The sequence below is a fragment of the Hemiscyllium ocellatum genome, chromosome 2, assembly GCF_020745735.1.
Source record: "Hemiscyllium ocellatum isolate sHemOce1 chromosome 2, sHemOce1.pat.X.cur, whole genome shotgun sequence".
Taxonomy (NCBI): Eukaryota; Metazoa; Chordata; class Chondrichthyes; order Orectolobiformes; family Hemiscylliidae; genus Hemiscyllium; species Hemiscyllium ocellatum.
In genome coordinates, this window is record NC_083402.1 from 131,916,569 (window position 1) to 131,929,038 (window position 12,470).

A 12,470-nucleotide genomic window follows, 5' to 3' on the forward strand; every position below is an offset into this window, starting at 1 on the left:
ACATTGAAGAGAAATATCACCAACAAAAGCTTCCATTTATACATTAGTTTTATCTTTTTTAATGGAATCTCCTTTGTGTCCAAAGCTTGTTAATCATGACATGTGCCATGGTGTAATTATGGGTCAAAACACAAGATGCAGGCACCAAGCACAATCTCAGATACTGTGGGGATTAAGGTTGTGTTGTTGCTCTGTGATGCAACATATTGAAGCAGCCAACTAACTAATTGATGCTGAAGTATCCGTGTAGCAGCTCTGTAGAGTGGTAAAGGAAGAAAGACAGATAGGATGCAACTTGCAGCCAATGAAGTACTTTTCAAATGTAACTTTGAGGGTCAGTGATAGTTGGCTGGAGGGCTGGTTTGTGAGACAGAGTAATATCAACAATGGGCATGAGTAGCATGGTGGCTCAGTGGTTAGCACTGCTACCTCATAGTGCCAGGAACCCGGGTTTGATTATTGCCTCGGATGACTGTCTGTGTGGAGTTTGCACATTCTCCCTGCATCTGTGTGGGTTTCTTTTGGGTGCTCTGGTTTCCTCCCACAGTCCAAAGATGTGCAAATTAAGTGAATGGGCCATGCTAAATAGCCATAGTGTTCAAGAATGTGTAGGTTAGGTACATTAGTCAGGGGTAAATGTAGAGGAATGGGTTTACGTGGGACACTCTTTGGAAGTTTGGTATGGACTTGTTGAGCTGAAGGGCATGTTTCCATGCTGTAGGGATTCTAAGATTTGATTCCCACATTGGCTAAGGTTACCTTGAAAGACTCTTCTTTTCAATTTCTCCCTTCATTTGGTGTGTGATCATCTCTCTCTCTCTCTGTCTTTCGAATTAGAGCAGTCCTGTGGTTTGGTAAAACTATGGTGAACTTACCTTTAATTTATCTTTATCTTGCTTTGTCATGTAGGATGTCAAGCCACATCGTGATTGCAAAGACAACGATCCAATAATGTTGATGTTCACCAAGGGATAAATATTGGACACTGAACCAAGAATAGAGTTGAGAGTGTGTTACTGGAAAAGCAAGGCAGGTCAGGCAGCATCTGAAGAGCAGGAGAATCGACATTTCCTTCATCTCCTGCTTCTCAGATGCTACCTGGCCTGTTGTACTTTTCAAGAAACACACTCTCAACTCTGATCTCCAGCATTTGCAGACCTCACTTTCTCCTACTGAACTAGGAGTAACCCACTGCTCTTGTATAATATATTGCTATGCAGACTTTTATGCATGTCAGAAAGGTAAGCTGGAGTGTCACTTTAATGCACTATCCAGAAAACTGCACATCTGACAAGCAGCCCTGCTTCGTTACTGCACTGGAGTATTAGTTCAGGTTTTTGTGCTCAAGTGAGGAGTGGAGCCTGAAGCAGAACCTCCCCATCTGACATGATTTGGAGGTTTACGGAGAGAATTCCAGAGCTTAGAGCCAACAGCAGATAGAATGGCTATCAATAGGTGACTGAAGGAAATTGGGGGTGGAACAAGAAGCTAACATTAGAGGAAACCTGATTTACCACAAAATTGTAGGACTGGTTGAGGTTATAGCTAGAGTGAGACAACGAGCAATTTGATGAAACCTAAAAAAGAGATGGAAGTATTTTTGACCAAAGTAACAGGAGTATAAGTCAATGTTCCTTGATAGTTGTCAAGACTTCGACTAGTACCAGGAGATAGCTCAGTCCTCACAGGATTGTATCAACATCTCTCTCACAGGCCCAAGGAACCAAATTAAAAATCAGAGGAAAAATCATTTATAGCACAGAATAAAACGTCTTTACATTTAAGTTTAAAGTTAGATTGAATCCAGTGAGAACCAAGGGCATGCGAGTCCATACTCTCTGGAAGCTGTGCTATCCCAAATATGAATTATCGCCTTTTTAGATTTCAGCAAAATAACTGAGCAAAAGTCATAGCATTGTAATACGAAATAGTTAAAACACAGGGCAATCATTTTGAGTAAAATTGGTATTATACATACCAGAAAACAGACCATGGCTGGAATGATTTGTCTATTGCCAAAGCCTGGAAAAAAGTAATAAAAATAATCTTTGGTATCCATCATTTAATTGTCAGATACACAATGTCAATATCAATTATATCAGTAAATGAGATTACTAATTCAAAACAAAACTTTCCTATTTCTAAACAAGAAAGCTCCTGTTTAAGTTATGGTGCAGGCTTTTAATGACATAAAAAAATGGTCCTGATATTTTCAAACAGGAAATACCTGACAAAAAGAAGAGGAGATTGTGGTGACTTTGAAAATGATAATACATTTGTGCAGATGATGAACAGCACTATAAAGGCATTGCTGTAATGTTGAATAAAGACACAGCAAGTTCAGACAAGTTGAAAATGCACAGTTCAAGGCTGATAGCTGAAATCTATTGGCTGGATTGAGTCACTCTAATGTTAGTGTCATAGAAACTTTGTTTAACAGCTTGGCTCTCTATTAATATGGATTAATTGCTGTGAAATTGCTTGGTAAGGGTGGTAGATACAGCAATGAAGTGTGGTATTGGAAACACTAAGGCAAACATGAACCTGCAAATGGAGTGAAATGAGGATTCATCCCACACCACTGGCAAGGGGCAACCTCAGGTATGGTTCATGTGGTGGACTTTGACTTTCCAGAATCAGCTTGTTCAATCATCAGATGCAATATAGCAGATGATCTCATCTGACCTCACCAATTGTTGAGGGTGCCTTCCAATCAATTCTTGCAGATAGAAAAATGCTGACTAAACCACATGGTCAATATGAACTAAACATACTGACCAGAGAAAATTAAATGCTGTCAGTTCAAGTTGAAGCACAATTTTAATGATATAATAAGTATAATTAATGCCAGTAAACTGCTTTGGCATTGAAAATTAACTTTTATAAGTGAGAAGTTGCATTTTTTCGGCTTTTAATTGTAGAAATTTTCTTTTTTAAAAAGAAATATTCCTTCTGATCTCATTTTTCTTTCTCTTCAAGAAAAATGTCTCCCTCTTTATTATTTCTTTTTGTATGTGGTTTTGCATGAGTTTATCCCACTGAAACTTAGATTTCCTTCTCAGGCCTCTCACTGTTCATATTATAATCTTTCAAAGTTAATTTGTTTTCTGATAGATTTAAAATAGTGATGGAAAAGGATACACCAGATCTAAAAGTTGAAGTTCTAAATTGAAGGCAGGCTAATTGTGACAGTATTGGGAAAAAAACTTTCAAAAGCTGATTGGGGGCAGATGTTCGTAGATAAAGGGATGGCTGAAAAATGGGAAGCCTTCAAAAATGAAATTTCAAGAGTCCAAAGACAGTAAATTCCTGTTAGGGTGAAATGAAAGGCTGGTAGGTGTATGGAACGCTGGGTGACTTCAGAAATTGAGGGCTTGGTTAAGAAAAGTAAGGAAGCATATGTCAGGTATAGACAGGATAGATTCAGTGAATCCTTAGAAGAGTATAAAGTCAGTAGGAGTATAGTTACGAGGGCAAAAAGGGAACATGAGATAACTTTAGCAAATAGTATTAAGGTGAATCCAACGGATTTTTACAAATACATTAAGGACAAAAGGGCAACTAGCGAGAAAATAAGGCCCTTGAAAGGTCAGCAAGGCGGCCTTTGCGTGGAGCCGCAGAAAATTGGGGAGATACTAAACAAGTATTTTGCATCAGTATTTACTGTCGAAAAGAATATGGAAGATATAGAATGTAACGAAATAGATGGTGGCAACTTGAAAAATGTCCATATTATAGAGGAGGAAGTGCTGGACATCTTGAATTGCATAAAAGTTGATAATATCACACGTGTACACCAGAACTCCTCGGGAAGTGAGGGAAGTAATGGCTGGGCTCCTTGCTGAGATATGAGCATCATCGATAGTCACAGGTGAGGAGACGGAAGACTGGAGGTTGGCTAACGTGGTGCCACTCTTTAAGAAAGGTGGTAAGGACAAGTCAGAGAATTATAGACCAATGAGCCTGATGTTGGTGGTGGGCAAGTTGTTGGAGGGAATCCTGAGGGACAGGATGTACATGTATTTGGAAAGGCAAGGACTGATTAGGGATAGTTAATATGTCTTTGTGCATGGGAAATCAAGTCTCACTAACTTGATTGAGTTTTTTGAAGAAGTAACAAAGAGGATTGATGAGGGCAGAGCAGTAGACATGATCTATATAGGCTTCAGTAAGGTGTTCGACAAGGTTCCCCATGGGAGACTGATTAGCAAGGTTAGATCTCACTGAATACAGGGAGAACTAGCCATTTGGATTCGGAACTGGCTCAAAGGTAGAAGACAGAGGGTGGTGGTGGAGGGTTGTTCTTCAGACTGGAGGCCTATGACCAGTAGAGTGCCATAAGGATTGGCGCTGGGTCCACTACTTTTCATCATTTAAATATATGATTTGGATGTGAGCATAAGAGGTATAGTTAGTAAGTTTGCAGATGACATCAAAATTGGAGGTATAGTGGACAGCAAAGAAGGTCATTCGCAGTAGGTTAAAATCTTTGGGTAAAAAATGAGGTCTGCAGATGCTGGAGATCACAGCTGAAAATGTGTTGCTGGTTAAAGCACAGCAGGTTAGGCAGCATCCAAGGAATAGGAAATTCGACGTTTCAGGCATAAGCCCTTCATCAGGAATGAGGAGAGTGTGCCAAGCAGGCTAAGATAAAAGGTAGGGAGGAGGGACTTGGGGGAGGGGCGATGGAGATGTGATAGGTGGAAGGAGGTCAAGGTGAACTCTTCAGCCACGTTCTCAAACAGACTCGTTACCACAGCCACATCTCCTTCCTCCGCCCCCACCCCACTCCGGCCTATCACCCTCACCTTGACCTCCTTCCACCTATCACATCTCCATCGCCCCTCCCCCAAGTCCCTCCTCCCTACCTTTTATCTTAGCCTGCTTGGCACACTCTCCTCATTCCTGATGAAGGGCTTATGCCTGAAACGTCGAATTTCCTATTCCTTGGATGCTGCCTAACCTGCTGTGCTTTAACCAGCAACACATTTTCAGCAAAGAAGGTCACCTTGGATTGCAATGGGATATTGATGAGATGGGTCAATGGGTTGAGAAGTGGCGGATACAGTTAATTTAGATCAATGCGATGTGCTGCATTTTGGAAAAGCAAATCTTAGCAAGACTTGATGGCAAGGTCCTAGGGAATGTTGCTGAACAAAGAAACCTTGGACTGCAGGTTCATAGCTCCTTGAAAGTGGAGTCACAGGTAGATAGGATAGTGAAGAAGGCGTTTGGTCTGCTTTCCTTTATTGGTCAGAGTATTGAGTACAGGAGTTGGGAGGTCATGTTGCAGTTGTACAGGACATTGGTTAGGTCTCATCCAATTCTGGTCTCCTTCCTATCAGAAGGATGTTGTGAAACTTGAAAGGGTTTAGATGAGATTTACAAGGAGGTTGCCAGGGTTGGAGGATTTGAGCTATAGCAAGACGCTGAATAGGTTGGCGCTTTTTTCTCTGAAGCATCGTAGGCTGAGGGGTGACCTTATAGAGGTATATAAAATCATGAGGGGCATAGATGGGATAAATAGACAAAGTCTTTTCCTTGGGGTGGGGGAGTCCAGAACTAGAGGGGAAAGATATAAAAGAGACCTAAGGGGCAACTTTTTCATGCAGAGGGTGGTACGTGTATGAAATGAGTTGCCAGAGGAAGTGGTGGATACTAGTACAATTGCAACATTTAAAAAGCATCCGGATGGGTATATGAATAGGAAGGGTTTCGAAGGATATGAGCCAGATGATGGCAGGTGGAACTAAATTGGGTTGGGATATCTGCTCAGCAAGGACTAGTTGGACCGAAGGGTTTATTTCCATGCTGTACATATCTATGACTCTATGTTAAAGGAATACTTTTTTGCCTGCCCTGTACGCAAATTCTAATTGTTTTGGGGGCAATTTCAACCCAACTTGGCAATGAAAACTGTTATGCCTATCCATTATTACTTGTTGATTTTTATGTCAAGTGATGTTGAATGGTTGGCAGATTACCATTGAGCAGAATAACTGGCAGCAGGAGTAGGCAATTCAGCATCTCAAGCTTGCTCTGCTATTCACGGTGGCACAGTGGCTATCACTGCTGCCTCACAGTGCCAGACAGGTTCAATTCCCGCCTCAGGTGACTGTGTGGCGTTTGCACATTCTCCCCGTGTCAGCGTGGGTTTCCTCCGAGTGCTCTAGTTTCCTCCCACAGTCCTAAAATGTGCAGGTTAGGTGAATTGGCCATGCTAAATTGCACGTAGTGTTAGATATAGGGGAATGGGTCTGGGTGGGTTGCTCTCCGGAGGTTCGGTGTGGACTTGTTTAGCCGAAGGGCCTGTTCCACACTGTAAGTAATCTAGTCTAAGATGACACTTGGCACCCATGCCTTCATCAGGCAAAAGTCTTCAGTCCAGAAGTTTAGATGTCATGTTATAGCTGTAAAATGATTTGGAAGTGCTGGTGTCGGACAAGGGTGGACAAAGTTGGAAGTCACGCGATGCCAGGTTATAATCCAAATGATTTATTTGAAATCATAAGCTTTCAGGGCAGAACTCCTTCATCAATCCAGCTTCACCTGATGAAGGAGCGGTGTTCTGAAAGCTTGTGATTTCAATTAAACCTGTTGGAGTATCGCTTGGTCACATGTGACTTCTGACTTTGCCCATTTAAAACAATCATGGCTGATCTTATCTTGATCTCAACTCCACTTTCCTGCTTGCTCCCCATAATCCTTTAACCCATTACTGAATAAAAAAATTGATCTCCTCCTTAAATGTATTCAGTGTCCCAACATAAGCTCCATGAATTCTGTAGATTCACAACCCTTTGAGAAAATTAATTCCTCCTTACCTATGTTCTAAATCTGCCACCCCTCAGACTAAAACTATGACCTTTTGTACTAGATTGACCAGCAAGGGGAAATATCCACTCTGTGTCTACTTTGTCAATCCCTTTAGTATCTTATCTCAATGAAATGTCCTCTAATCTTTCTAAACTCTAGTGAGAATAGACCCAAACTGCTTAATCTTTCCTCACATGACAAGAATTTCATCTCTGGAATTAAGCTAGTGAATCTTCTCTGGACTGTCTCTAATGCCATTACATTCTTCCAGCTGAGAGTAAAATCAGTGTCTTATGTAAAATTAAATCAAAGAACAATGGGTGTTAGAAATCTGAAACAAGAACAGAAGTCATTGGAGAAACTCAGTACGTCTGGCAGCATCTGTGGAGAGAAAGCAATGTCCTTTGTTCAGCACAGTTGCCCAGTCTGAAATGTTAAATCTGCTTTCTCTACACAAATGCTGCCAGATCTACAGAGTTTGCCCGGCAATTTTGTTTTTTATCCTACCTAATAGATTGGGTGTCCCACCCAGCAGTTGGTTCTTTTTTTAAATACAAGGGCAAGAACAGATCCCTTAAATTAGGTCAGCTGCTTCTTATCCCCTGCTTTCCTATTGCAACAATTGCTCCTATTAGAACAGTATCTGTCTATTTTTGTATTTTTAAAAAAATGTGGACTGAAATTAGAGAAAATGTTCTTTTTTTTAAATGTGTTTCAAAGTGTGTTTGCAATCTTGCAAGCAAGTAACCTGATAGCCATGACTGGCATTGTATTTGAAGTTCAGATTGCAGACAATGGGTGTGAGTGAGTGAGTGAGTGATAGAGAAGGAGATATCTCCTCCCAGTCCAGAAACTGCCTGCAATCTACAATCGAAAACACAGTATGAACCTGAAGAAAATCAGTTATGTTTCTGCAGCAGTCGCTGTAAGCTACGTCTGTTGAATTGATAAATCAGACATGTTTTCTGGGAGAATCAGCCCCTCTGCACTGCTTACAAACCAGGAGCATTCAGAACATGAAGAGGTCTGGCCAATTAAAGAACGATGATCTTAACCTCAGAATCAGGAAGCAAAGACCACTGAACTGACTTTCCACTTTTCCCACCGCTGTCAATAATCTATTTTCCCTATTTTCTTGCCTGTCTGTGTGTGCATGTGTGTAATGGGATTTTACAGGGGGGTTAAGACTTTTAGTTAGTAAATTATATGCCAATAATTTATATCTGTTTACTTGTAGGTATTGTCTATTTACTTGTAATATATGATAATTCCTGTGCAGTGCAGAAATCAGGTATGTGTTTTCTATCAACCTTGGTGTGAAAATCAGGTCAGTTGGGGTACCGTACACACCTTAGGGGGGGAAAGAAAACAACATTCGGTATAACTTTGGGAATAGCAGAGCTCAATTTGTTGGGCGAAATCCCAGTGAGTCGTAACATTACTAACTGGACAGCAAAGGTTGTTCGGGTGAGTTAATTCGCAATTAAATAGTAACATTTGTACGTTGTTGGTCTGGTGCGGTGTTGGAATTCCAGAAATTAAAGGTAGTATTCTGACCCTAGAATTGGAATCTTGACCATTGAGTGGATTCAAATTGTCTGCCCATTCTGCACCAGTAGCAATATTAACAACATTGATTATCATGTCAGTTCCTAAATGGAGAAAGGAAAAACTAATTTCATGTTCACTATCCTAATCTTGGTGGGATTTAAAAATAAATAAATTGGTACTAAATTACTTATACCAATTTAAGGAAATTGGATTCATAATGCTTGGCATTGGACAGATTTAGATTTAGAAACCTTATAGTGCAGAAAGAGACCATTCAGCCCATTGAATCGGCAAGGACTCTCCGAAGAGCATCCCACCCAGACACAGAGTCTCAGCCTATCCCCGTAACCCACATTTACCAAGCTGACTAACCTAACCTGCAATCTGTGGACACAGCAGGGGAAATTTTGCATGACTAATCCACCTAGCCCTGAACATCTTTGGACCGTGGGAGGAAATCCATGCAGACAAGGTGAGAAAGTGCAAACTCCATGCAGACAGTTGCCTGAGGCTGGAATCAAATCCAGGACCCTGTTGTTGTGAGGCAGCAGTGGTTAGCACTGAGTCACTGTGCCACCCTTAAAGTGAGATCACACAACTGCAGCTCATCGGGGATTAGAACTTGGGACCTCCCGCAAGCCAAATAACTACAAACTCCTAAGCAAGAATCATACCCTAGACCAAACAGCCAGTGATATTTTGACCAACCAGCCAGTGACATTTTACTTATAAATTCAGTGATAAATGCCACTTTTAACGTTCAGAAAATGAAAACTAATTGTTAATCCATCCAACGTATATCTCAGCAACAGTCCATTTTCCAGTTTCCAACCCAGGCAAGTGTGATGGCAAGAATCACTAATGGCTCATACCCAGGTGTCAACAATTGATTAGTAAGGCAAATCACAAGATCAGGCTCTACCTTAAAGCTAGAATTTGATAAACAGATTCACACCAGTCTATGGTTTATGTCCTAAACCAGAACTTCTGTTTCATTCTTTATCACTTTCTACCTTTCTCAATAACATATAACCCAACACATTTTGAACTTTATTCCTGATGAAGAGTCATGTTTGACTCAATGGCATCCTTGTTTGTCTTTCCACACATGCTGCTCGATATGCTGAGTATCTCCGGCAATTCCTATTCTGTACAACATTTTTGCTGTCTGCTGCTCCACTTCAACTTTAAATGTTAAATTTACTGATGTGGAGGTGCTGGTGTTGGACTACAGTGAACAAAGTCAGAAGTCACATGACATTAGGCTATAATCCCACAGGTTTATTTGAAATCACACAAGCTTTTCAAGGATAGTTCCTTCATCAGGTACAAATGAAGGAGCTGCGCTCCAAAAGCTTGTGTGATTTCAAATAAACATTTTGGACTATAACCTGGTGTCATGTGACTGCTGACTTTATTAGATTTTTTTAAACAGGATTGTTACTTCCATTAAACTAATAAATTGATCTCTATAAAACCTAAAAAATATATACTGCAGGAGGGAACCACATTGTGGACTGGGCTTTCTGTTCTATTTCTATTGTTACTTTAAACGCAGACGTCAATAAAAACAATCAACCACAGAATTAGATTTTTGTCTTTAACTAGCTCAGAGTTACACAATCTAATATAGTCAAAATAAACAACATGATCATTTGATTTTAGGAGTCTATTATTGAGTTCATAATTTACTTTACCGTTCCAGCTTGACTACAGCAAACGGTTATAACATGTCAATTTTACCTCATATCTTTACATTCTCTGCATACTAAAATTAAAGGACAAGACATTAAAATCCAGAAAAGCAGACTTTGAATAACATAGAACCAAGACATTTATCTCAGTCTTTCCCAATAATTTTGTGATAATGGTTATATGGTTCACTTTAGACTTCTAATTAGCTTATTCCCTTAAGTAGTGACATATCTCAGATCCTCAAGACATGCAGCCTTTCCCATTCATTAATCCCTCAATCTTGTCACAGTGTTTCTGTCTGTCAGAATTGAAATCTGTTTCAATTCATCCTGTGCTCATCCTATAAATAGTTCAAGACACTGGGATCCAGGGATTACTTTCTTCACATGCCCTCATCGCATAATAAGCAACCTTCATCATTGACAAACTGCCACTCATCTGATTTCATACAAAAGAATATCCTCTTATTTATTCATTTTACCTCTGATAATTTCATTTGTCTCCCACATTCTATTATGTGTATTACAGCAATTTCGATATTGGCACTTACATACCATCTTACTATTGATTTCCTATCTGCAGAGAACTGAAAAGAGAAACACTTATCACAAAATAAATTTAAATATCCAAAAACAAAATGTCTGTATAGATTTAAATTGCCTTCAGTGCTGGACAAAAAATGTACTCTGTACTAATCAGATTTAACTCTGTGTGGTCATTTTTAACCTTGCAGCTCCTGTATTGTTGGTAATTTATACATCTCCATCAAAGAAAGCTGGAGATTACCAGGCAAGCTGAAACTGTGAGCATTGAGTTGAGGGAGAGGGAAACAGGGAGGATAGGGGATTGGGGTTTGCTAATAAACCCAGTTTTTAATGCACATCCCTAGTTACTCCTCGAGAGTGTGGCTTTGAATCACTGCACTCCATGTGATGGAAACCCTCCAACAGATAAGGATTTTCAAGATTTTGACATAGTGATGATGAAAGACCGAAGCTGGGTAGTTGTGCCTGAACAGGGAGTTTGGAGGGAACAATATTCCCATGTATCACTTTCCCTTGTACTTCCAACTGGTGGAGATCATGGCTTTGGGCAGATGTGTTGAAGAAGTCTTAGTGAGTACATGGTACACATTATAGCCATTTGTGCCAGTGATAGGAACACTGAAAGTTCAAGTTTATTGGGACAATCAACTGGACTGCTTTGTCCAAGGCATTATCAAGTTTCATGAGTGTTATTTCTGCTACACCCAATGAGTTAAGTGAAGAAAATTTCATCATATATCTAGCTTGTGCCTTGTAGCTGGTTGAGATGGTTTGGGATATCAAGAGGTGAGGCATTTGCTACACAATTCCAAACAGTTGACTGAATCGAGCAGCAATGAAATTTATTGTCCAGTTGAGTTGATGCCATCTATACTATATACCTAGAAATGATATTTTTGCCAGGCTGTTTCAGGGAGAGCGGCATCTTCAGCACACCTCCATTTTCAACGCGTGTTTGATGGAGCCAATCCAAATAAAGGTTTTATTAATGATGGGGAAAATTCACTCTGCTTGCTACTGTTTTAAATTCATAGATGTCTTTCCCTAAAAACACAATGTCTTCACTTGTCCTTTGTTTCCTTTATTCTTCCTTGATTGAGCTTCCTCATTCACTTGACACTTCTGGCTGAAGATTATTGAAATTCTTTCAAACTTATCTTCTGTACTGATGTGTTGGGGTCTGTCATTATCCAGTGTGGTAATGTGCATGAATAATCTTTGTTTAATTATTCATCATCATTTATGTGTTCTTTTCTTCATTCTTGCAATGTGGACATCAATGGCCAGGCCAGCATTTACTGCCTATCCCTAATTGCCCAGAGGGAAGTTAAGGGTAATCACATTGCTGTGGGTCTAGAGTCACATATAGGTCAGACCAGGTAAAGTTAGCAGTTTCCTTCCCTAAAGGGCATTTGTGAACCAGATGGGTTTTTCCCAGCAGTTGGTAATGGATTCATGGTTATCATCATAAGGTTCTTAAATCCAAGTTTTACAGAATTCAAATTCCACCAGTTGACATGGCAGAATTTGAACCCAGGTCTCTGGATTAATAGTCCAGCAATAATACACTAGGCCATCACATCCTCTTAATGTAACAGGACAGCAGAGCTTTGATGTGATCTGTTGGCTGGAGGATCTCACTACTCTGTCTAAAGCATGCTGCTTACATTGTTCAATATGAATATAGTCCTGTGTTGCAGCTTAACCAGGTTGGCATTATTTTTCCTTTCAGCTTGGTGGTGCTCCTGGCATGTTCTCATACTCCTGGAGGAAGACATGCTCCTCAGGCACAAGTGTTGGTCTCTTGTTTTGATGGTAACGATAAAATAGACGATATGCTGGACTGTGAGATTACCAGGTGCA

General features: G+C 40.2%; 1 protein-coding gene across 1 annotated transcript in view; it reads right to left on the bottom strand.

Moving 5' to 3' along the window:
- The window catches only part of LOC132826184 (trans-2,3-enoyl-CoA reductase-like), a 129,551-nt gene that overhangs the window by 14,127 nt on the left and 102,954 nt on the right, over positions 1-12,470 (bottom strand). Inside the window, exon 8 of the mRNA XM_060841832.1 lies at positions 1,979-2,022. Coding sequence (XP_060697815.1) covers positions 1,979-2,022 — 44 coding nt within the window. The remainder of the gene's footprint in view (positions 1-1,978; positions 2,023-12,470) is intronic.